Source organism: Oncorhynchus kisutch, linkage group LG27 (genome assembly GCF_002021735.2).
Source record: "Oncorhynchus kisutch isolate 150728-3 linkage group LG27, Okis_V2, whole genome shotgun sequence".
Classification (NCBI taxonomy): Eukaryota; Metazoa; Chordata; class Actinopteri; order Salmoniformes; family Salmonidae; genus Oncorhynchus; species Oncorhynchus kisutch.
The window spans coordinates 38035492-38061282 of record NC_034200.2 but is presented as its reverse complement, the minus strand read 5'-3'; the positions used below and the strand labels follow the sequence as shown (position 1 = coordinate 38061282).

At 41.6% G+C, this 25791-nt stretch overlaps 1 protein-coding gene across 1 annotated transcript in view; it reads left to right on the top strand.

Moving 5' to 3' along the window:
* LOC109872251 (cadherin-7-like) overlaps nucleotides 1-25791 on the top strand; it is a 102979-nt gene that overhangs the window by 13311 nt on the left and 63877 nt on the right. Inside the window, exon 2 of the mRNA XM_020463423.2 lies at nucleotides 21356-21650. Coding sequence (XP_020319012.2) covers nucleotides 21356-21650 — 295 coding nt within the window. The remainder of the gene's footprint in view (nucleotides 1-21355; nucleotides 21651-25791) is intronic.

Below are 25791 nucleotides of genomic sequence, written 5' to 3'. Positions count from 1 at the left end.
CCCCCTCTCATCCTCACCACATTAATGATTCCCCCCCTCTCATCCTCACCCCATTAATGATTCCCCCCCTCTCATCCTCACCACATTAATGATTCCCCCCTCTCATCCTCACCACATTAATGATTCCCCCCTCTCATCCTCACCCCATTAATGATTCCCCCCCTCTCATCCTCACCACATTAATGATTCCCCCCCTCTCACCCTCACCACCTTAATGATTCCCCCCCTCTCATCCTCACCACATTAATGATTCCCCCCCTCTCATCCTCACCACATGAATGATTCCCCCCTCTCATCCTCACCCCATTAATGATTCCCTCCTCTCACCCTGATATTCAGAAACATGACATCAAACAAACTGAGATAGTAGGGTATAATAATAAAACAATTAAAAGTGAAAAAAAGGAAAAGATTGTTAGTGCTCCCTTAGTTAATTTCATGTTCTGGATCAACACGCGCTCTCCTCACCCCAAAATCCCATTTGGAGTGTTTCCCAACATGTGAAATGTAATGCTGGGTATTTTAATGTAGCTGCCAGTCTCTGGGCTGCTCCACCATTTATCTAGCTGTCATTCTCTGTGTTACTCCACCAGTCTCTGGGCTGCTCCACCATTTAGTGTAGCTGCCAGTTTCTGGGCTGCTCCACCAATTATCTATCTGCCAGTTTCTGGGCTGCTCCACTGGTCTCTGAGCTGCTCCTCCAGTGTCTGGGTTGCTCCACCAGTCTCTGGGTTACTCCTCTAGTCTCTGGGCTGCTCCACCAGTCTCTGAGCTGCTCCTCCAGTCTCTGGGCTGCTCCACCAGTCTCTGAGCTGCTCCTCCAGTCTCTGGGTTACTCCTCCAGTCTCTGGGTTACTCCTCCAGTCTCTGTGTTACTCCTCCAGTCTCTGTGTTACTCCTCCAGTCTCTGGGTTACTCCTCCACCACTCTCTGGGCTGCTCCACCAGTCTCTGGGATGCTCCACCAGTCTCTGGGCTGCTCCACCAGTCTCTGGGCTGCTCCACCAGTCTCTGGGCTGCTCCTCCAGTCTCTGGGCTACTCCTCCAGTCTCTGGGCTGCTCCACCATTTATCAGAGCAGCAGATGAAAGTCATCAGGTTGGCAATCACCAGCACTTTCTCCTGGCTCATCTTCGAGTGCCACTGCAACAGCCATTCTCTCACACACACACACACACACACACACACACACACACACACACACACACACACACACACACACACACACACACACACACACACACACACACACACACACACACACACACACAATGACACACACGCACACACACACACACACACACACACACACAACCTAATAATGGAGCAAATGAATAGTCTGCCTTTGATATAATTAGGTAGATGGGCTGGTGGCTGTGGCATGAACAAGTTCGTTTAATTCAAGCCAGCAGAGCTCTTTATGTGTCGAAAATGATATGAGCAGACATTTCTGATTCTAGCGGCGATGATAAAAGGATAAAAGCTCTGGATTTCATTTGAATGGAGCCATACCACAAAGCAGTACAATACTATTTGCATTTATATAGCTAGCACTCTTGAGGCGTTCATTTATTCACCCCCCCAAAATATAAGCCAAAAGAATTTCAGACAATGAGACTGCAAGCACACAAGAGTCCAGTGAATCAATCTGAAGCTATCACATTTAAATAAAATCCCCCAGGATTCAAATACTTTTTGAAATCATTCAAATATCTTGAATGTTTGCTTTAGCCTGCCTGGAGGTGCCAAATGGGTGGGGTTTGCTGTTTTGCGACTATTCTATTGGTTCCATTGCACCAGGCAAGCTCAATCAAGCCACGCTTAAGAATTTGAAAGATTTCAAATAGTACTTAAACCCAGGTCTGCTAAGAACCTGAAGGTGTGCTGGGGTAATTATTTTGGTTCTTTCAGATATGTCTGTCTGTTTAGGCATGAGGGGCTCTCCAACAGACTGAAAATAAAATGATGAAATCTGTAGGCGCTTCTCCACCTGAGCTCAGAGCGGAGGAAGACAGCGGGAGCCAATTTCCGTCCTGGATCTGTCGTTTATTGTTAGATGTTATGAACAAAGACTTCAAAGTGAGATGAGGAACGGAGGCCCTGAAATGTCAAGCATTCTTTCTTTTCTCCGTCTCTCTCTCTCTCTCTCTCTTTCTCTCTGGGTCTCTCTCTCTTTCTCTCTGGGTCTCTCTCTTTCTCTCTTGGGTCTCTCTCTCTTTCTCTCTGGGTCTCTCTCTCTTTGTCTCTGGGTCACTCTCTCTTTCTCTCTCCATCTCTCTCTCTCTTTCTCTCTCCATCTCGCTCTCTTTCTCTCTCCGTCTCTCTCTCTTTCTCTCTCCGTCTCTCTCTCTTTCTCTCTCCGCCTCTCTCTTTCTCTCTCCGTCTCTCTCTCTCTTTGTCTCTGGGTCACTCTCTTTGTCTCTGGGTCACTCTCTTTCTCTCTGGGTCACTCTCTTTCTCTCTCTGTCTCTCTCTCTCTTTGTCTCTGGGTCACTCTCTTTCTCTCTAGGTCACTCTCTTTCTCTCACCGTCACTCTCTTTCTCTCTATCTCTCTCTCTTTCTCCTCTGTCTGTTTCTTTCTCTCTGGGTCTCTCTCTTTCTCCTCGGTCTGTATCTCCTTTCTGAGTCTTTCTCTCTCTTTCCCCTATATCTGTATCGCTTTCTCTCTGGGTCTCTCTCTTTCTCCTCTGTCTGTATCACTTTCTCTCTGTCTCTCTCTCTTTCTCTCTGGGTCTCTCTTTCTCCTCTGTCTATAACTTTCTCCCTGGGTCTCTATCTTTCTCTCAGGATCTTTCTTTCTCTCCGGGTCTCTCTCTTTCTCCTCTGTCTGTATCTCTTTCTCTCTGGGTTTCTCTTTCTCCTCTGTCTGTATCACTTTTTCTCTGGGTCTCTATCTTTCTCTCAGGATCTTTCTTTCTCTCGGGGTCTCTCTCTTTCTCCTCTGTCTGTATCACTTTCTCTCTGTCTCTCTCTCTTTCTCTCTGGGTCTCTCTTTCTCCTCTGTCTATAACTTTCTCCCTGGGTCTCTATCTTTCTCTCAGGATCTTTCTTTCTCTCCGGGTCTCTCTCTTTCTCCTCTGTCTGTATCTCTTTCTCTCTGGGTTTCTCTTTCTCCTCTGTCTGTATCACTTTTTCTCTGGGTCTCTATCTTTCTCTCAGGATCTTTCTTTCTCTCGGGGTCTCTCTCTTTCTCCTCTGTCTGTATCACTTTCTCTCTGTCTCTCTCTCTTTCTCTCTGGGTCTCTCTTTCTCCTCTGTCTATAACTTTCTCCCCGGGTCTCTCTCTCTTTTTCTGGGTCTCTCTCTCTTTCTCTCGGTGTCTCTCCCTCTTTCTCTCGGGGTCTCTCTCTCTTTCTCTCGGGGTCTCTCTCTCTGGGTCTCTCTCTTTCTCCTCTGTCTGTATCTCTTTCTCAAGGCCTCTTTCTCTCGCTCTGTCTCTCTCCTCCACAACACAATAAGCTGAGGGCACTACACTCTTAGAAAAAAGGGTTCCAAAAGGTTTCTTTGGCTGTTCTTTGGCCAGGTAAAATCTTTTTTTGTTCCAGGTAGAACTCTTTTTGGGTTCCATGTACAGTGATTACTCAACTAACAGTTTTGCAATTATGCTGCGGGACTTAGAGGTAATTTGTGGTTTAGGATGGTTGGTACCCTGCATCACTACTTCATTGCTCCAGACCACCACAAGGGGGAGTTAGAGCACTGGTTATGCTTTTGGGTCCCAAGGCACCACTGTGTCTCTAACTGACAATAAATGGGCGCCATAAACCAAATAGAAACTGATAATTGTGCACGACTGTGTTACACGACTGAGTGTAAGAATTGCTATTCCTCTGTCCTGCACGCACACACCCTCAAAAATACACTTATTGTTTGGTTTCTACTCATCAGTATTACTTTCTAAAACTCTTGTAACACTAAGATTTTTAAGAAGCAAACAGATCTTTCCACAAAATAACTTCATACTTCCTTAGCTAGCGTGCTAACCATTACCCTAACATATGGTTGTTGTAGACATTAACTTCATACTTCCTTAGCTAGCGTGCTAACCATTACCCTACCATATGGTTGTTGTAGACATTAACTTCATACTTCTTTAGCTAGTGTGCTAACCATTACCCTACCATATGGTTGTTGTAGACAATAACTTCATACTTCCTTAGCTAGCGTGCTAACCATTACCCTACCATATGGTTGTTGTAGACAATAACTTCATACTTCCTTAGCTAGCGTGCTAACCGTTACCCTACCATAAGGTTGTTGTAGACAATAACTTCTTCACCTCTCCCATGAGAGGTTACTGTAGTTACTCTTAGTGTAGTAGCACTGTTATTACTACAGTTACAAATGGTTGTTGTAGTAAACACTTTGCAATTACATAGTAAAGTTCAGCAGTTTTTTTTTTGAAGAATAAGTTGTGCTTTTCCAAATGTTTCCAAACAACGTCCTATATAATAAAGGGGGAAAGATTGAGTCTAAGTATTGAATTAGGGCCGCCACCTGTCAGCTCTCCGTCTCAGCCACCGCAATTGAATTTGCCTAAGCACAAGCCCATGCACTGTCTGGGAGGGCGGCCTGCCAAACCCGCCCGACGACATTCCCATCACTCAGGATATGGCATGCATTTTGACGCCCCTGATTTGTTAGGAGGGTTTATGTGCTGGCGAACAAGGAAGCTTATTGGGCGGGGAAACAGCTAGCAGTCAGAGACTGGTAATTGATGTCAGGCGACACAGCGCCACAACATATTCCTTAATCGGGTGACATTTGCAGCAGGGATGGTTCAGATTTAGGTTTTGTTGTGGCGGGGGACGGTTGAGATGTCGGGTTAGCCATGATACAGGAAGTGAGACAGATGAACACTAAATCAGTGTGTCTGAAACGAGCTGGGTTTGTAATCACGCTGGTGTAATTGGTGTTCGCCACATGCCAGTGGACAAATGAGGAGGCTCGTAATAGCCTGGTTCAATTGTCTCCCTTTATCTCTGTTGCAATATGCTGCGTTTGATAGACGTGAACACACACACACACACACAGATACAGACACACACACACAGATATAGACACACACATGCACATGAACACACAGACAAACACACACACACCATAGGTAGGTACATACGCCATGGGGTAAATATCACCCTGAGATAGTCGTCTTTGGGTCATTTGAGGATGCTGGGTAGTTTACAGCAGGGTTGAGGTCAATTCAGGTTTCCCATTCTGTCAATTCAGGTTTTCCATTCTGTCAATTCAGGTATCCCATTCTGTCAATTCAGGTTTTCCATTCTGTCAATTCAGGTTCCCCATTCTGTCAATTCAGGTTTCCATTCTGTCAATTCAGGTTTCCCATTCTGTCAATTCAGGTTTTCCATTCTGTCAATTCAGGTTTCCCATTCGGTCAATTCAGGAAATGATTTGATATTCAATCAAATACCCACTTAATTACAATATCATTATGTTCATTTGGTCTGTTGAAATAATGTGGAAACATTAGTTGCCTAAACCCTTTTTTGGTCCGGTGTGATGTTTCTCCACAGTGTTTGTGTCTAGATTTACATTTGTACAATCATTTTGTAGTCTGAAATTTGTTGTTTGTTGTTTACATTCCCTGTGGCAGATATAAAGCGACTAACTTCTGTCGCCATTGCTTGTGGTTACCTACATTCAATACTAACCCATATAGTTTTTTTTTGAGCCACTGAAAACTTGCATGTGGTATACGTTTCTATTCATCCTTTCTGGTGGGCCTTTTTCTAAGCAGATGTTAGTTATTGTCCTCAGCTGTAACATTGTGATACGGTACTCTAGCGCGTCTGTCCTGTGGAATGGTAGGAGATGACTACAAGAGATCTCAAAGACAGGGTTTAACCCACTAGACTTGGAAGAATGACAGACGTGAGCCTGGTTCTACTCTGTGTGGTCTTAGATATTTTCTGACATGACCTGAGCATCCTAAAGGGATAGATCCTGAACTAGGGCTGTTGCGGTGACCGGATTACCACCACAACGATAGTCATGAGTCAGGAGACCCACTGAGTCATGGTAATCTTCTGTAGGCCTACATGAATGGAGCTGATGCGTTGGTAGTACCCAACTCGCTAACGGCCATCAGGTTGCTAATGCATGGCATTGTACTTAGTGCTCTATTGTCCCTCTGATCACTCTAATCACTCGTAACATGATTCAATTTGAATAATTCTGAGGATAAATGGTGATATCTGAAATGGACTCAGGGATTTCCCAGCCTGGACACAATATGCACAAATACATTTGTGACTCGTTTCAGGAAACTAGGCGTCACCACTTCACATGAGAACTATTTGAAGGTAAACTTTTTATTTTTTTATTCTTCAAAATATTTTTTTGTTGTTGCCAGAAATGCCTTCTGGAACATGTGACCTTTCATGTGCCTTAATAACAAAATTGTCTGCCATCTGTAAATACAAATATAATTGTTCAATTTCATGCCTAGTTGGTTTAGCCACAGAAAAAGCCAGCAACCTTCCCTCGAGCCATGATTGGCTGGACATGCCGAGAGATGAGTCCGCCATGTAGCATGCGTCTCTCTAAAATATGAGCTGGTCAAAATGTGTAGGTAATCCTTTCTAGCGTTGCTTTTTTGAAAGATATCAGATAGTAGAACTGCATAAGTGTTGCTCTCCACTTTCTGGAGGACCGAGTTTTGAAATCAGTGGAATTAGATTATGATAGCTAAGGAGATGGAGAAAACTATGGCTTTTGATTGCAAATATGCAGACTGAGTCGAAACGAGAACACACAGAAGGCTGTTGTAAAACACCTGTCTCCGGATCACATTTTCAAACTAAGGGCAACCATGGCATCCGTGACAGAGATGGAGAAGCACCCATCCATGTATACGGGTAAGAGAGTCTAGCTAGCTATATTTTCAGATAATACACATTTCTAATTTGGTCATAAGTCGTTCCATTTCAAGTTAAAGTGTATTGTTGGCTAGCCAGCTAACATTAGCTGGCTGGCTAGCTAGCTAACATTATGTGTATGATCTGTGTAGTAATATTATTAGTGTCTCAGAGCCATTTGTATTGCTAGTTATAGCCTAAGGTTAGCTAGCTAACATTGAACCTGGTTGGTTAGCTACCTGCAGATTCATGCAGGGTAGTAACGTTATGAGTTGGGATTATGGTTCATTGTTTAGCTAGCTAGCTAAATGTCTAAACAAAAGATTTGCTATGCAAGTACTGTAACTATTTCAATAGAATGTTCATGATGTCACTGCGACAACTGTCGATAGACGTAGCTGGTTAATTTGCTCTGGCTATCTACTTCGATTTCAAAGCACTCTCGTCTGAGTGTGCCAAATAACTGACTAATCTAGAAACACTCAACAGCTGTTGAATATGGCCGGTGTCAGTAAATGTCTGCAAAAAAAAACTTCTTTAAATGGTTGCCAGCAGCACAGTTACAGTCACCAACGCTCTGGATAACATAAAAAACAGCCTAACCAGCTCTGCTGGTGAGTGTGTGTCTAATTTGTGTCTGGAAGTAGCTAGCAAGTTAGCCAACATTAGCCAATTAACTGGGGGGCTTGACTGCTGTTAGATCAGAACGCTCGGATCAACCCTACTTTTCGGCCAGAGCGCCAAGTGTGTGCCCTGAATGTTCCGAGAGCTGAACACTCTAAATTAAAAAATGTCCAATCTTAAAAAGCTTATATTTAAGCTTTTTATGAATGCCCAGAGCACACTCTGGAATTCCAGATTAAATTTACGAACGCACCCATAATATAAACCAGCCTTTAGTCTTGAAATCTTTGGTTGTTTAGTACATAGTCTCACATGTGAATCTTTAAAGAGATGGGTGGGGCTAAAACCTAAAAGGGTGTGAATGACGCTGAATGGGTGTAGACAATGAAGTAGGTACCAAAACATACAAAAGCCATTTTCTCAAAAGTAAGGTTACAGGTTTATCAAATTTCAAAGCAGAATTACTTTCCCATTGTTCTTCAACTGTAGTGTATTGTCGTGACTTTACTTTCAATAATCTAATGACTTTTATTTATTTAATCCACTAACGATGTAATTGTTACCAAATTAAATTAATCATACAACAATTAAATCATTAGAATTTGGGGTACAACGGAAGAAGTTGTTTAAAGAGTCACCATCTCCCGAATTAAACTCTAAAAGCTATTTAACTATAACATCCATAAAACAGTCAACATACCCATCATAACCTCTTGTAATATACTCATTCTGAATGATCTTAACCTTCTTGGATCTGCAAAAAAAACAGCCTTGCTCATTATTCAGTAAAATACAAATTGATTTTATTATTTAATTACTAGCTAACTAAATAATAACACAGAATAAACATACACCCTTTACATGAGACAAAGGTCCCTAGTGGACTGACAAAATATGGTGGTTTCTAGACAACGAATGAAGAGGGGTGGGGAGGAGACAGAGAGTAAGGGACACTTATCGTTGATACATTTCAGAATTATTCTCACATTAATCATATAGTTTGCTTACAAACCGGTGTACCTGTGGATGTATTTCAATGCCTACCTTTAAACTCAGTGTCTCTTTGCTTGACATCATGGGAAAATCAAAAAATTGTAGACCTCCACAAGTCTGGTTCATCCTTGGGAGCAATTTTCAAATGCCTGAAGGTACCACGTTCATCTGTAAAAACAATAGTACGCAAGTATAAACACCATGGGTCCATGCAGCCGTCATACCGCTCAGGAAGGAGACACGTTCTGTCTCCTAGAGATCAACGTACTTGGGTGCAAAAAGTGCAAATCAATCCCAGAACAACAGCAATGGATCTTGTGAAGATGCTGGAGGAAACAGGTACAAAGGTATCTATATCCACAGTAAAACGAGTCCCATATCGACATAACCTGAAAGGCCGCTTAGCAAGGAAGAAGCCAATGCTCCAAAACTGCCATAAAAAAGCCAGACTATGATTTGCAACAGCATATGTGGACAAATATCATACTTTTTGGAGTAATGTCCTCTGGTCTGTTGAAACAAAAATAGAACTGTTTGGCCATAATGACCATCAATATGTTTGGAGGAAAAAGAGGGGACGCTTGCAAGCTGAAGAACACCATCCCAGCCGTGAAGCACGGGGGTGGCAGCATCATGTTGTGGGGGTGCTTTGCTGCAGGAGGGACTGGTGCACTTCACAAAATAAATAGCATCATGAGGGGGGGAAATTATGTGGATATATTGAAGCAACATCTCAAGACAGGAAGTTAAAGCTTGGTCGTAAATGGGTCTTCCAAATGGACAATGACCCCAAGCATACTTCCAAAGTTGTGGTAAAATTGCTTCAGGACAGCAATGTCAAGGTATTGGAGTGGCCATCGTTAAGCCCTGACCTCAATGCTATAGAACATTTGTGGGCAGAACTGAAAAGGCGTGTGCGAGCAAGGAGGCCTACAAACCTGACTCACTAGCGTCCCACCTCGACAACAGCCAGTGAAATTGCAGGGCACCAAATTCAAAACAACAGAAATTCCATAATTAAAATTCCTCAAACATACAAGCATTATCCACCATTTTAAAGATAGACTTGTTGTAAATCCAACCACAGCGTCCAATTTCAAAAAGGCTTTACTGCGAAAGCACACCATGCGATTATGTTAGGTCAGCACCTCGTCACAGAAAATCATACAGCCATTTTTCCAGTCAAAGAGAGGAGTCACAAAAAGCAGAAATAGAGATGAAATGTATCACTAACCTTTGATGATCTTCATCAGATGGCACTCATAGGACTTCATGTTACACAATACATGTATGTTTTGTTCGATAAAGTTCATATTTATATCCAAAAATCTCAGTTTACATTGGCACGTTATGGTCAGAAATGCATTATCTCAAACAAACATCCGGTGAAAGTGCAGATCCACATCAAATTACAGAAATACTCATCATAAACATTGATAAACGATACAAGTGATAAACTTACAAATAAAGATAAACTTCTCCTTAATGCAACCGCTGTGTCAGATTTCAAAAAGGCTTTACGGAGAAAGCACACTTTGCGATTATGTTAGGTCAGCACCTAGCCACAGAAACCCATTCAGCCATTTTCCAGCCAAGGAGAGTGTCACAAAAGTCAGAAATAACATTAAAATTAATCACTTACCTTTGATGATCTTCATCTGGTGGCACTCCCAGGTCTCCATGTTAGACAATGTCCCTCTTTATGACCAAATACCTCCTTTTGGTTTGCGCGTTTTGTCCAGTAATCCGAATGCTTACAACGAGCAATCCAGACGGAAAGTTTTTAAAATCAATCCTCCGGTTGTTTTCGTCATAAATAATAAATTATATTTAAACAGGACAAAAGCTTTGTCAATAGGAAAGAAACAAGAAAGGATCCCGATCAGTTGCATGGCTGATGAATGGAAATTTCCACTGGCCACTGATTGAAAGTGCTGTATCTCCCTCATTTGTCAGAGTAAAAGCCTGAAACAATGCCTAAAGACTGGCCACATGTAGAGGAAACCACAGAGCTCGTGAACTGGGTCCTAAGTCTTTGCATGCTGGATAGGCTTTCAATGGAAAAACAGCCTTTCAAAATAATAGTACTTCCTGGTTGGATTTGCCTCGGGTTTTCGCCTGCCATATCAGTTCTGTTATAATCACAGACATTATTCTAACAGTTTTGGAAACTTTAGAGTGTTTTCTATCCAAATCTACTAATTATATGCATATCCTATCTCCTGGGCCTGAGTAGCAGGCAGTTTAATTTGGGTACGCTTTTCATCCAAAATTCCAAATGCTGCCCCCTACCCTAGTGAAGTTAAAGGCAATACTACCAATTACTAATTGAGTGTATGTAAACTTCTGACCTACTGGAAATGTGATGAAATAAATAAAATAATAAAAACTGAAATAAATCATTCTCTCTACTATTATTCTGACATTTCACGTTCTTAAAATGAAGTGGTGATCCTAACTGACCTAAGACAGGGAATTTTTACTAGGATTAAATGTCAGGTATCGTGGAAAACTGAGTTAAGTAAACTTCCGACTTCAACTGTACGTCTGAAATGCCTTCGTTCGTCGTTTCTCTCGGTCGGCACCAAGCCTTCTTGGAAAGGGTTTGGTTGGTATCTCCTGTGGGTGTAAGGCTCTGATTGTCCACAAGAGGTTACTATTTTTAATTTTTTTATTTCACCTTTATTTAACCAGGTAGGCTAGTTGAGAACAAGTTCTCATTTGCAACTGCGACCTGGCCAAGATAAAGCATAGCAGTGTGAACAGACAACACAGAGTTAGGCATACAAGTCGCAGTGGTGGGTGGTATAAGGTGCTTTAGTGACAAAACGGATGGCACTGTGATAAACTGCATCCAGTTTGCTGAGTAGAGTGTTGGAAGCAATTTTGTAGATGAAATCGCCGAAGTCGAGGATCGGTAGGATAGTCAGTTTTACTAGGGTAAGTTTGGCGGCGTGAGTGAAGGAGGCTTTGTTGCGGAATAGAAAGCCGATTCTTGATTTGATTTTCGATTGGAGATGTTTGATATGAGTCTGGAAGGAGAGTTTACAGTCTAGCCAGACACCTAGGTACTTATAGATGTCCACATATTCAAGGTCGGAACCATCCAGGGTGGTGATGCTGGTCAGGCGTGCGGGTGCAGGCAGCGAACGGTTGAAAAGCATGCATTAGGTTTTACTAGCGTTTAAGAGCAGTTGGAGGCCACGGAAGGAGTGTTGTATGGCATTGAAGCTCGTTTGGAGGTTAGATAGCACAGTGTCCAAGGACAGGCTGGAAGTATATAGAATGGTGTCGTCTGCGTAGAGGTGGATCAGGGAATCGCCCGCAGCAAGAGCAACATCATTGATATATACAGAGAAAAGTCCGTCTTCATAGTTGTCTAGTCTTCATGGGTTTTAATTCCTCAGAATAGCTACTTAGTTGTACAATGGATTGCCTGAGAGTTTGGATAGACAGAGTTTGAACCACTTTACATATGCAACTGTAGGCTGGTGATGTCCTGGTCTGATATGTGAGTTCATTTTATTCCCCTCAGGTTCAAAGTTCCAACCATTTCACATGTAGCGACCGCTCCACACTTTTCTGGTATAATGTTAACTTCGTTACCAATGCTTCAAGTCATGCTCCTTTCTCAAAAAGTAGACTTCAAATTACACTCATTCAAGATGGCCGTACTTCTTCATTCCACAAAGTAATAACCTCAACCAATTTCTAAAGACTGGTTGACATCCAGTGGAAGTGGTAGGAACTGCAAACAAGTCCCTTAGAAATCTGGTTTCCCAATGAAACCTCATTGAATAGACAGTGACCTCAAAAAAACAAATCAAATCAAATCAAATCAAATTTATTTATATAGCCCTTCGTACATCAGCTGATATCTCAAAGTGCTGTACAGAAACCCAGCCTAAAACCCCAAACAGCAAGCAATGCAGGTGTAGAAGCACGGTGGCTAGGAAAAACTCCCTAGAAAGGCCAATACCTAGGAAGAAATCTAGAGAGGAACCAGGCTATGTGGGGTGGCCAGAAACAAACATCTGAATGATTTGTCCTCGGGGGGTTGCCTGCTACATAAGTTCTGTTATACTCACAGACATGATTCAAACAGTTTTAGAAACTTCAGAGTGTTTTCTATCCACATCTACTATGTTATATTCTGGGGATGAGTAGCAGGTAGTTGAAATTGGGCACGCTATTTATCCAAAAGTGAAAATGCTGCCCCCTATCCCGAAGAAGTTCTTAACAAAGATACTTTCAGCACTGTTCATATCCTATGCATAACGTATTGGATGGAAACTTGACACATAAAGGGGGTTTCCTTTCAGTAATTACAGTATTACATCCATACAGTTTTTAATGACATCACAAAATTAAAAACAATATGACATTAGTTTTTCTACATCTCCCCACTGACTGTTCCACACATTCTTTATGATAGAATTATTGTTCCATTATCCACATTTTGGAAGTTAGATTTTTGGGTGGGCAAAAATCTCTGGAGACAAAGTGACATTCCTTTAGCCAATACTGGAGGGTAGAGAGAGTGTCAAAACCCCCACACCAATCCCCTCCTCTCCTCATTTCATATTTTGTGTCAAAACAGATTGAGCATGGCGGTAGAGAGCAGGGGAGGGGCCGTGTGGTACAGTAGCAGGCAGAGAGAGAGAGAGAGAGAGAGAGAGAGAGAGAGAGAGAGAGAGAGAGAGAGAGAGAGAGAGAGAAATAACTATTAACTCGCACTGGTAGACTAACTTATTGCTAGTTTTCATCTCATCTGATTACATAGTGCATGTCTTGAATGCATCAAACCGAGAGAAGCTAGTTATTAAGCTAGCTAGCCAGCATAACGATACTGCGCTTCTCCCTGTCCTACAGATACAAATAACACTCTATTCAGATTATTCTCATTTCACTTTTAATTCTATCATTTTAATTCCATCTTTCATTGATTAGTTATCTCCTAACTTGCTTGCCACACAAGCAGCAATGCAATTTTCTCTCTTTCTCTGCAGGAAGTGCAAGGCATGTCTTTTTTTTGCCACTTTTTCCAAATCATAAATATAGAGTGGCATCATGCAGCCAATGTATTTTGATTTCTATCACGTTGTGAGGTTTGTAGGCCTATCACAAGTAAGACACTGTGAGGTTTGTTGGCCAATCACAACTAAAGTTGCCAATTAACTTTAAATTAAGAATAGAGGACCTTGTTTTCAAATTCTCACTTTAATGCCTTTCACAGAATAGCCACTTCATGTGCACACACATGGATTGCTTTGCAATTGTTTGAGAATAATATCCATTCTATTATATTCAGCTATGCCTTGTTAAAAGTTCATTTGTGTAATGTGTTTCCTTCTAATGCGTTTGAGGCAATCAGTTGTGTTGTGACAGGGTGGTGATGGTATACAGAAGATAACCCTAGTTGGAAAACCAGTCCATATTATGGCAAGAACAGCTCAAATAAGCAAAGAGAAACGACAGTCCATCATTACTTTAAGACATGAAGGTCAGTCAATCTGGAAAATGTCAAGAACTTTTAAAGTTTCTTCAAATGCAGTCGCAAAAACAATGAAGTGCTATGATGAAACTGGCTCTCTTGAGAACCGCCACAGGAATTGAAGACCCAGAGTTACATCTGCTGCAACGGATACGTTTATTCAAGTTACCAGCCGTAGAAATTTCAGCCAAAATAAAAGCTTCTCAGAGTTCAAGTAACAGACACATCTCAACATCAACTGTTCAGAGGAGACTGCGTGAATCAGGCCTTCATGGTCGAATTGCTGCAAAGAAACCACTATTAAAGGACACCTATAAGAAGAAGAGACTTGCTTGGGCCAAGATACATGAGCAATGGACATTAGACTGGTGGAAATTTGTCCTTTGGTCTGGAGTCCAAATTAAATACACGCGAAGACTGCCGTGTCTTTGTGAGACGCGGTGTGGGTGCACGGATGATCTCCGCATGTGTATTGGAGGAGGAGGTGTTATGGTGTGGGGGTACTTTGCTGGTGACACTGTCTGTGATTTATTTAGAATTCAAGGCACACCTAACCAGCATGGCTACCACAGTGTTCTGCAGCGATACCCCGTCCCATCTGGTTTGCGCTTAATGAGACTATCATTTGTTTTTCAAACAGAACAATGACCTAACACATCTCCAGGCTGTGTAGGGACTATTTGACGAAGAAGGAAAGTGATGGAGTGCTGCAGCAGATTACCTGGCCTCCACAATCCCCCGACCTCAACCAAATTGAGATGGTTTGGGTTGAGTCGGACCGCAGAGTGAAGGAAAAGCAGCCAACAAGTGCTCAGCATATGTGGGAACTCCTTCAAGACTGTTGGAAAAGCATTCCAGGTGAAACTGGTTGAGGGAATACCAAGACTGTATAAAGCTGTCATCAAGGCAAAGGGTGGCTATTTGAAGAATCTCAAATATAAAATATATTTGTTGAACACTTTTTTTGGTTACTACATGATTACATATGTGTTAATTCATAGTTTTGATGTCTTCACTATTATTCTACAATGTAGAAAATAGTCAAAATAACGAAAAACCCTTGAATGAGTAGGTGTGTCCAAACTTTAGACCGGTAGTGTACTGAACTGAGTGACATAGCATCCTATAGGGATAGATCCTGAACTGAGGAACAGAGCATCCTATATGGATAGATCCTGAACTGAGGAACATAGCATCCTATAGGGATAGATCCTGAACTGAGGAACAGAGAAACATACCATCCTATATGGATAGATCCTGAACTGAGGAACAGAGCATCCTATAGGGATGGATCCTGAACTGAGGAACAGAGCATCCTATAGGGATAGATCCTGAACTGAGGAACATAGCATCCTATAGGGATAGATCCTGAACTGAGGAACAGAGAAACATACCATCCTATATGGATAGATCCTGAACTGAGGAACAGAGCATCCTATAGGGATGGATCCTGAACTGAGGAACAGAGCATCCTATAGGGATAGATCCTGAACTGAGGAACATAGCATCCTATAGGGATAGATCCTGAACTGAGGAACATAGCATCCTATAGGGATAGATCCTGAACTGAGGAACATAGCATCCTATAGGGATAGATCCTGAACTGAGGAACAGAGAAACATACCATCCTATATGGATAGATCCTGAACTGAGGAACAGAGCATCCTATAGGGATAGATCCTGAACTGAGGAACAGAGCATCCTATAGGGATAGATCCTGAACTGAGGAACAGAGCATCCTATAGGGATAGATCCTGAACTGAGGAACAGAGCATCCTATAGGGATAGATCCTGAACTGAGGAACAGAGCATCCTATAGGGATAGATCCTGAACTGAGGAACAGAGCATCCTATAGGGATAGATCCTGAACTGAGGAACAGAGCATCCTATAGGGATAGATCCTGAACTGAGGAACAGAGCATCCTATAGGGATAGATCCTGAACTGAGGAACAGAGCATCCTATAGGGATAGATCCTGAACTGAGGAACAGAGCATCCTATAGGGATAGATCCTGAACTGAGGAACAGAGCATCCTATAGGGATAGATCCTGAACTGAGGAACAGAGCATCCTATAGGGATAGATCCTGAACTGAGGAACAGAGCATCCTATAGGGATAGATCCTGAACTGAGGAACAGAGCATCCTATAGGGATAGATCCTGAACTGAGGAACAGAGCATCCTATAGGGATAGATCCTGAACTGAGGAACAGAGCATCCTATAGGGATAGATCCTGAACTGAGGAACAGAGCATCCTATAGGGATAGATCCTGAACTGAGGAACAGAGCATCCTATAGGGATAGATCCTGAACTGAGGAACAGAGCATCCTATAGGGATAGATCCTGAACTGAGGAACAGAGAAACATACCATCCTATAGGGATAGATCCTGAACTGAGGAACAGAGCATCCTATAGGGATAGATCCTGAACTGAGAAACAGAGCATCCTATAGGGATAGATCCTGAACTGAGGAACAGAGCATCCTATAGGGATAGATCCTGAACTGAGGAACAGAGCATCCTATAGGGATAGATCCTGAACTGAGGAACAGAGCATCCTATAGGGATAGATCCTGAACTGAGGAACAGAGCATCCTATAGGGATAGATCCTGAACTGAGGAACAGAGCATCCTATAGGGATAGATCCTGAACTGAGGAACATAAACCAGCCATGTTTCAAAACATGTTGGAAATACAATAATTACAATGAATACACAATAACACATTTTATTGTAATTACATAGAACAATTTGTCTGGAGAGCATATATTTGTCTTCCAAACATATTGGAAGCATTATTCAGTCATTTCACATGCCATGGAATATGTTAGAATTGCAAACATAATGTGTTAATTCCCTGTAGGGTTGACTCCTGAAAAAAGATGATGACTTATCAGTGGAGGCTTTAATATCTGGCCTAAATTTGATGACTTATTTACATGATTTAAAAATCAAATTTGACGATGGTGTGCTGTGATTTCTTAAGTCGTGGTCTACTCAATTTGTTTCTATGGTATTTTTTTTAGATATTGTTTTCACATCAGTTGGGGAAAACACTGCTGAAATATCAGAAGTGTTCTTTCCTTGTTTTTGTTTGCACAACTATAGCCCTTGAAAACATGTTGTTATTTGAGGAATCTGAAGGTACAGTATCTACATGCTAGGGACAATGACTACTACCTATTTCGGCAGCATCCAAAGCATTCTTCAGTTTCAAATGCTTTATTGATATTCTACTACACTTACTGCAATGTGGCCTTGACGGAATTGATCACCTCACCTATTCAGAAATCTCAAAATATTTGAACAACTTTGAACAAATAACCCAAAGCTGAAAACTAAAGCATAAACATTTCAACGTTTAAATTCAGCAGCAGCCAGACTTGACACTTTGGGCCCAAGCGTGTCACTACAATGCCGTGCAATGCAACTTAATCAGCTACAGGCAGTCACTTAGAAAAGAGCATTGAGCTATGCCACAGAGACCGTCTTTTTATTGGGGCTGCAAGCCTTTACCCGTAGAGAGTAAGACGGATATGGACTTCTTTGTTTTTCTCCTTGGTTCAATACTGTATTCACAAACCGAGCAGAACACAGAACAAAAACACAACCCTGTACCCCAAACACTCTCTCTCTCTCCTCTCTCCTCTCCTCTCACTCTCTCTCTCTCTCTCTCTCTCTCTCTCTCTCTCTCTCTCTTTCTCTCTCTCTCTCTCTCTCTCTCTCTCTCTCTCTCTCTCGTGCTCTCTCTCTCTCGTGCTCTCGCTCCTTCTCTCTCCACTCACCACTCTCCTGAGTTTAGAGGGTTAGATTGAGTACCTGAAAAGTAGGATGGTTTCAATAGAAGGGGAGAAAAAGCTATGGGCCTGGTTTGTGGCCCAGGCCCCCTCAAGAGACTGACGTTAAATAAGGCTTCTCGGACAGAGAAAAAAATCTTTCTCTATGTGAAACAGAGGGAGAGAAAGAGAGGGGGTGGATGGGTAGAGATGGAAATAAAGATAGTGTAAAGGGAGTCGGGAGGGAGAAGGGCAACAGAGATTTCCTGTTTGATATCACATGGAAGCCTTTTTTTAAATTCTCCAGACAAATATGATAAGAAGAACTGATTGTATTACGTTATTTTATGCAAATAAACCCAAAGATACCATTGAGTTATTATAAATCTCAGTAATCCCCAATGTAATATGAAAAACACTTCGAACAACACCTTCACACAGGATGTCCGATTTGAAATAGATTTGATGACCAAAATTAGCATTTTAACTTGAAATGCAGTGACTAATATTTGAATGAAATCCATGTAAATAAAGAGTGAAGTTTGAATAAAACAAAATATTGAGCTGTGAAAATCCATCTTGGTAAACCAACTCTAATAAATAAGAAATGACAGAAAAAAAAAACATTTTCTTAAAACAGATCTCCCTGAAAACTAGGGCACCTGAAGTGGTGCCTGAGAAATGTAAAGCGTGTGGTATGTTGACGTATTGCATTTAACAAAATATCCTCGACCAGGGCTGGCAATTGGTATTCATGTGTTCCAGAAATGATCTGATTGTGAAAAAGACTGAGGTTGTCAAGAGTCTAGGTGATGCTGGTAAAAGGCAGAGTCAGGCGCAGGACACAGAGATGAGTAATAACCGTCACTAAAAAAAACTATATTCCATGAAGGAGACAAAATAATCCAGTTCACAAAACCAGACAACTTGACAATAACAAACACACACAAAATCAAGGGGGAAACCAGAGGGTTAAATAGGGAACAATGATTACGGAATGGAAACCAGGTGTGTACAATGAAGACAAAACAAATGGAAAATGAAACGTGGATCGGTGGCAACTAAAAAAACGCTGACGTCGACTGCCGAACGTCGCCCGAACAAGGAGAGGGACCAACTTCGGCGGAAGTCGTGACAGACGTGTGCAGAGTAAAAGAACAGAAGAACTCGACATAATCTCAACACGCAATTTCCAGCAGTTTTGACCAAATGATAACCATTTCAACATGATCTATACTATATTAGTTAAATAGTATGTATTTCTTAATAAATGGTTTAGAATGTCCTTATTTCGTGGAGTTTGGACTTGGATCCCTTGATAAGTCATGGCTTTTTGTAGGCAGTCGAGGAGTTGGAACTAGATGTCAAAATAAATCCTATTTTCACTAAAGCAATGATTTTTGGCCGATATTATGACTAAATGTATATTTTCTGGAATAAATCCCAGATTGTTTGGAGTGTTTGTTTATCATTCAGTTCTAGAATTCTTTTGAAGAATCCATTTGACACAGGCACCAGTCAGTAGTTTGGACACACCTACTCATTCAAGGGTTTTTCTGTATTTTTACTATTCTCTACATTGTAGAATAATAGTGAAGACATTAAAACTATGAAATAACACATATGGAATCATGTAGTAACCCAAAAATGTTTAAACAAATATTTTATATTTGAGATTCTTCACATGGCCACCCTTTGCCTTGATGACAGCTTTCCACACTCTTGGCATTCTCTCAACCAGCTTCATGAGGTAGTCACCAGGAATGCATTTCAATTAACATGTGTGCCTTGTTAAAAGTTAATTTGTGGAATTTCTTTCCTTCTTAATGCGTTTGAGCCATCAGTTGTGTTGGGACAAGGTAGGAGTGGTATACAGAAGATAACCCTATTTGGTAAAAGACCAAGTCCATATTATGGCAAGAACAGCTCAAATAAGTAAAGACAAACGACAATCCATCATTACTTTAAGACATGAAGGTCAGTCAATAAGGTAAATGTCAAGAACTTTTAAAGTTTCTTCAAGTGCAGTTACAAAAACCATAAAGTGCTATGATGAAACTGTCTCTCATGAGGACCGCCACAGCAAAGGAAAACCCAGAGTTACCTCTGCCGCAGAGGATACATTCATTAGATCTAGCTGCACCCCAGAATGCAGCCCAAATAAATGCTTCACAGAGTTCAAGTAACAGACACATCTTAACATCAACTGTGTGAATTATTACTTATTTTACCAGGTAAGTTGACTGAGAACACATTCTCATTTACAGCAATGACCTGGGGAATAGTTACAGGGGAGAGGAGGGGGATGAATGAGCCAATTGTAAACTGGGGATGACTAGCTGACCATGCAGGCCAGATTGGGAATTTAGTCAGGACAACAGGGTTAACACCCCTACTCTTACAATAAGTGCCATGAGCTCTTTAAAGACCTCAGAGAGTCAGGACACCCATTTAACATCCCATCCGAAAGACAGCACCTTGTCACAGGGCAGTGCCCCCAATCACTGCTTGGGGTATTGGGATATTTTTTAGAGTGCCTCCTACTGGCCCTCCAACACCACTTCCAGCAGCATCTGGTCTCCCATTCAGGGACTAACTAGGACCAACCCTGCTTAGCTTCAGAAGCAAGCCAGCAGTGGTATGCAGGGTGGTATGCTACTGGCCTTCATGGTCAAATTGCTGCAAATAAACCACTACTAAAGGACACCAATAAGAAAAAGAGACTTGCTTGTGCCAAGAAACACAAGCAATGGACATTAGACCAGTGGAAATCTGTCCTTTGGTCTGGAGTCCAAATTGGAGATTTTTGGTTCCAACCGCCATGTCTTTGTGAGACGCAGACTAGGTGAACGGATGATCTCCGCATGTATGGTTCCCACCGTGAAGCATGGAGGAGGAAGTGTGATGGTGTGAGGGTGCTTTGCTGGTGACACTATCTGTGATTTATTTAGAATTCAAGGCACACTTAACCAGTGTGGCTACCACAGCATTCTGCAGTGATACACCATCCCATCTGGTTTGCGCTTAGTGGGACAATCATTTGTTTTTCCACAGGACAATGACCCAACACACCTCCAGGCTGTGTAAGGGCTTTGTGAACAAGACGGAGATTGATGGAGTGCTGCATAAGATGACCTGGCCTCCACAATCACCCAACCTCAACCCAATTGAGATGGTTTGTGATGAGTTGGACCACAGAATGAAGGAAAAGCAGCCAACAAGTGATCATTATATGTGGGAACTCCTTCAAGACGGTTGGAAAAGCATTCCAGGTGAAGCTGGTTGAGAGAATGCCAAGACTGTGCAAAGCTGTCATCAAGGCAAACGGTGGCTACATTGAAGAATCTCAAATCTCAAATACATTTTTGATTTGTTTAACACTTTTTTTGGTTACTACATGATTCCATATCTGTTATTTCATAGGTTTGATGTCTTCACTATTATTCTACAATGTAGAAAACTGAGTAGGTGTGTCAACTTTTGACTGGTACTGTATATAGAGAAACTTAATATTGACATTCCATTTTAAGGTGTCATAATTCTTAAGTAGTTTTGTGTTGTATTTTAACCTCTGCTCTTCCCCTGTAGCTTCACTCGGACGTGGACAAGGGTGAAGGGCAGGTGAAGTACGTACTCAACGGAGAGGGAGCTACCTCCATCTTCACCATCGACGAGAACACGGGTGACATCCATGCCACCAAGCGTCTGGACCGCGAGGAGCAGCCTTACTACACGCTCCGGGCTCAGGCCAGGCACCGCCACACCAACCTGCCCGTGGAGCCAGAGTCTGAGTTCGTCATCAAGGTCCAGGATATTAACGACAATGAGCCAAAGTTTCTGGATGGACCCTACTCAGCCAGGGTCCCCGAGATGTCCCCAGTGGGTGAGTAGCATTAAGGGAAATCATCAACACAGTGTGCAAAACATGTCAATCAAATCATATCAACCACGACATTTCAACTACGTCATGTCAACCTGTTTTGCCTGCTGGAAAGGCCTATAGCGTGGTGCAGAACATTGATAGGGGGTGACAAGCAATAGACATACACTGTAGTAGTATGGACACTGTAGTAGTATGGACACTGTAGTAGTATGGACATGGACACTGTAGTAGTATGGACACTGTAGTAGTATGGACACTGTAGTAGTATGGACACTATAGTAGTATGGACACTGTAGTAGTATGGACACTGTAGTAGTATGGACACTATAGTAATATGAAGACACTGTAGTAGTATGGACACTGTAGTATTATGAAGACACAATAATAGTATCAAGACACTGTAGTAGTCTGAAAACACTGTAGGAATATGGACACTGTAGTAGTATGGACACTGTAGTAGTATGGACACTGTAGTAGTATGGTCTCTATATTAGTATTGCCACTATAGTAGTATAGACACTGTAGTAGTATAGACACTATAGTAGTATGGACACTGTAGGGGTATGAACAATGTAGTAATGTGAAGACACTGTAGTTCTATGAATATATTATAGTATTATGGACACAGTATTAGTATGAAGATATTGTAGTAGTATGGATACTGTAGGAGTATGGACACTGTAGTAGTATGAAGACACTGTAGTAGTATGGACACTGTAGTAGTATGAAGACACTGTAGTAGTATGAAGACAATGGTATTAGTATGGACACTGTAGTAGTATGAAGACAATGTATTAGTATGGACACTGTAGTAGTATGGACACTATAGTAGTATGAAGACAATGTATTAGTATGGACACTGTATTAGTATGGGCACTGTAGTACTATGGACACTGTATTACTATGGGCATTGTAGTAAGATGAAGAAGCTCTAGTAGTATGGATACTGTAGTACGATGAAGACAATGTAGTAGTATGGACACTATTAGTATGGACACTGTAGTAGTATGGACACTGTAGTATGGACACTGTAGTAATGTGAAGACACTGTAGTAATTTGAAGACACTGTAGTAGGATGAAGACACTGTAGTAGTATGGACACTGTAGTAGTATGGACACTGTAGTAGTGTGGACACTGTAGTAGTGTGGACACTGTTGTAGTATGGACACTGTAGTAATGTGAGGACACTATAGTAGTATCAAGACTCTGTGGTAGTATCAAGACACTGTAATAGTATCAGGACACTGTGGTAGGATGAAGACGCTGTAGTAGTATGGAAACTTAGTAGTATGAAGACAATGTAGTAGTATGAAGCCACTGTAGTAGTTTGGACACTGCAGTAGTTTAGACACTATGGTAGTATAAAACACTATAGTATTATGGTCACTAGTAGTGTGAACACTGTAGTAGTATGGATGCTGTAGTACTATGGACACTGTAGTAGTATGAAGACACTAGTAGTATCAAGACACTGTAATAGTAACAAGACGCTGTAGTAGAATGGGCGCTGTAATAGTATGGACACTGTAGTAGTATCGTCACTGTGGTATTATGAAGATACTGTAGTAGTATGGACACTGTGGTAGGATGAAGTAACTGAAGTAGTATGGACACTGTGGTAGTATGGATACTGTAGTAGTATGAAGACAATGTAGTAATATGAAGACACTGTAGTAGTATGGACACTGTATTAGTGTTGACACTGATGCAGTACGAAGACACTATAGTAGTATCAAGACACTGTAGTAGTATCCAGACACTGTAGTTTTATGGACACTGTAGTTTTATGGACACTGTAGTTTTTTGGACACTGTAATAGTATGGACACTGTAGTAGTATGGACACTGTAGTAGTATGGACACTAGTAGTATGGACACTAGTAGTATAGACACTAGTAGTATGGACACTGTAGTATTATGGACACTGTATTAGTATGAAGATATTGTAGTAGTATGGACACTAGTAGTATGGACACTAGTAGTATGGACACTGTAGTATTATGGACACTGTATTAGTATGAAGATATTGTAGTAGTATGGACACTGTAGTAGTATTGACACTGTAGTAGTATGAACAATGTAGTAGTATGGACATTGTAGTAGTATGGACACTCTAGTAGTATGGACACTGTAGTAGTATGGACACTGTAATAGTATGGACACTGTAGTAGTATGGATACTAGTAGTATGGACACTTTAGCAGGATCGTCACTGTAAGAGTATGACGACACTGTAAGGGGAACAGTGTCCCCTCTGCAAGGGGAACAACTACTTCTAGGTTTCAGAGCGACGAGTGACGTCACCGACTGAAACACTATTAGCACGCACCACCGCTAACTAGCTAGCCATTTCACATCGGCCACACTAGCACCATCTGAGCTAGCCTCCCTCTTTAGCGCGAGTGAAGTGAGTTTGGAAACAACTGAATGTATGCGTCTTGGAAGTAGTTTTCACATACAAACTTTACACTGTATGTCCCAACTCATAACCAAATATGCTTCCCAAAAAATAACATGTTCGCTGTGGTAGAGCGTTTATTTTGATTGGTGATTTTCTGCATTTATCAGAGTGCCATCAGCCTGATCTCAGATGGGTCCATGTAAACAGGATTATTAGGGAAGTCGTTCTTGTAAAGCATGTAAACGTTTTAATCTAACTATTATATCAATCTGACTATCTGCAATAATCACATTATTGTGTGCATGTAACCGCACTGTAGTATGGAGACTTTAGTATGGAGACTAGTATGGAGGCTGGTATGGAGACTAGTATGGAGACTTTAGTATGGAGACTTTAGTATGGAGACTAGTATGGAGACTAGTATGGAGACTAGTATGGAGACTAGTATGGAGACTAGTATGGAGACTGTAGTATGGAGACTAGTATGGAGACTAGTATTGAGACTAGTATGGAGACTTTAGTATGGAGACTAGTATGGAGACTAGTATGGAGACTAGTATGGAGACTAGTATGGAGACTAGTATGGAGACTGTAGTATGGAGACTAGTATGGAGACTAGTATGGAGACTAGTATGGAGACTTTAGTATGGAGACTAGTATGGAGACTGTAGTATGGAGACTAGTATGGACACTTTAGTATGGAGACTAGTATGGAGACTGTAGTATGGAGACTAGTATGGAGACTAGTATGGAGACTAGTATGGAGACTAGTATGGAGACTAGTATGGAGACTAGTATGGAGACTGTAGTATGGAGACTAGTATGGAGACTAGTATGGAGACTTTAGTATGGAGACTAGTATGGAGACTGTAGTATGGAGACTAGTATGGACACTTTAGTATGGAGACCAGTATGGAGACCAGTATGGAGACTAGTATGGAGACTAGTATGGAGACTTTAGTATGGAGACTTTAGTATGGAGACTAGTATGGCGACTAGTATGGAGACTTTAGTATGGAGACTAGTATGGAGACTAGTGTGGAGACTAGTATGGCGACTTTAGTATGGAGACTAGTATGGAGACTAGTGTGGAGACTAGTATGGAGACTATTGTGGAGACTAGTATGAAGACGTTAGTATGGAGACTAGTATGGAGACTGGTATGGAGACTGTAGTATGGAGACTAGTATGGAGACAAGTATGGAGACTTTAGTATGGAGACTTTAGTATGGAGACTAGTATGGAGACTAGTATGGAGACTAGTATGGAGACTGTAGTATGGAGACTAGTATGGAGACTAGTATGGAGACTCGTATGGAGACTGGTATGGAGAATAGTATGGAGACTTTAGTATGGAGACATTAGTATGGAGACTGTAGTATGGCGACTAGTATGGAGACTTTAGTATGGAGACTAGTATGGAGACTAGTGTGGAGACTAGTATGGAGACGTTAGTATGGAGACTAGTATGGGGACTGGTATGGAGACTGTAGTATGGAGACTAGTATGGAGACTAGTATGGAGACTAGTATGGAGACTAGTATGGAGACTTTAGTATGGAGACTAGTATGGAGACTACTATGGAGACTTTAGTATGGAGACTTTAGTATGGAGACTGTAGTATGGAGACTTTAGTATGTAGACTACTATGGAGACTTTAGTATGGAGACTTTAGTATGGAGACTTTAGTATGGAGACTCTAGTATGGAGACTTTAGTATGGAGACTTTAGTTTGGAGAC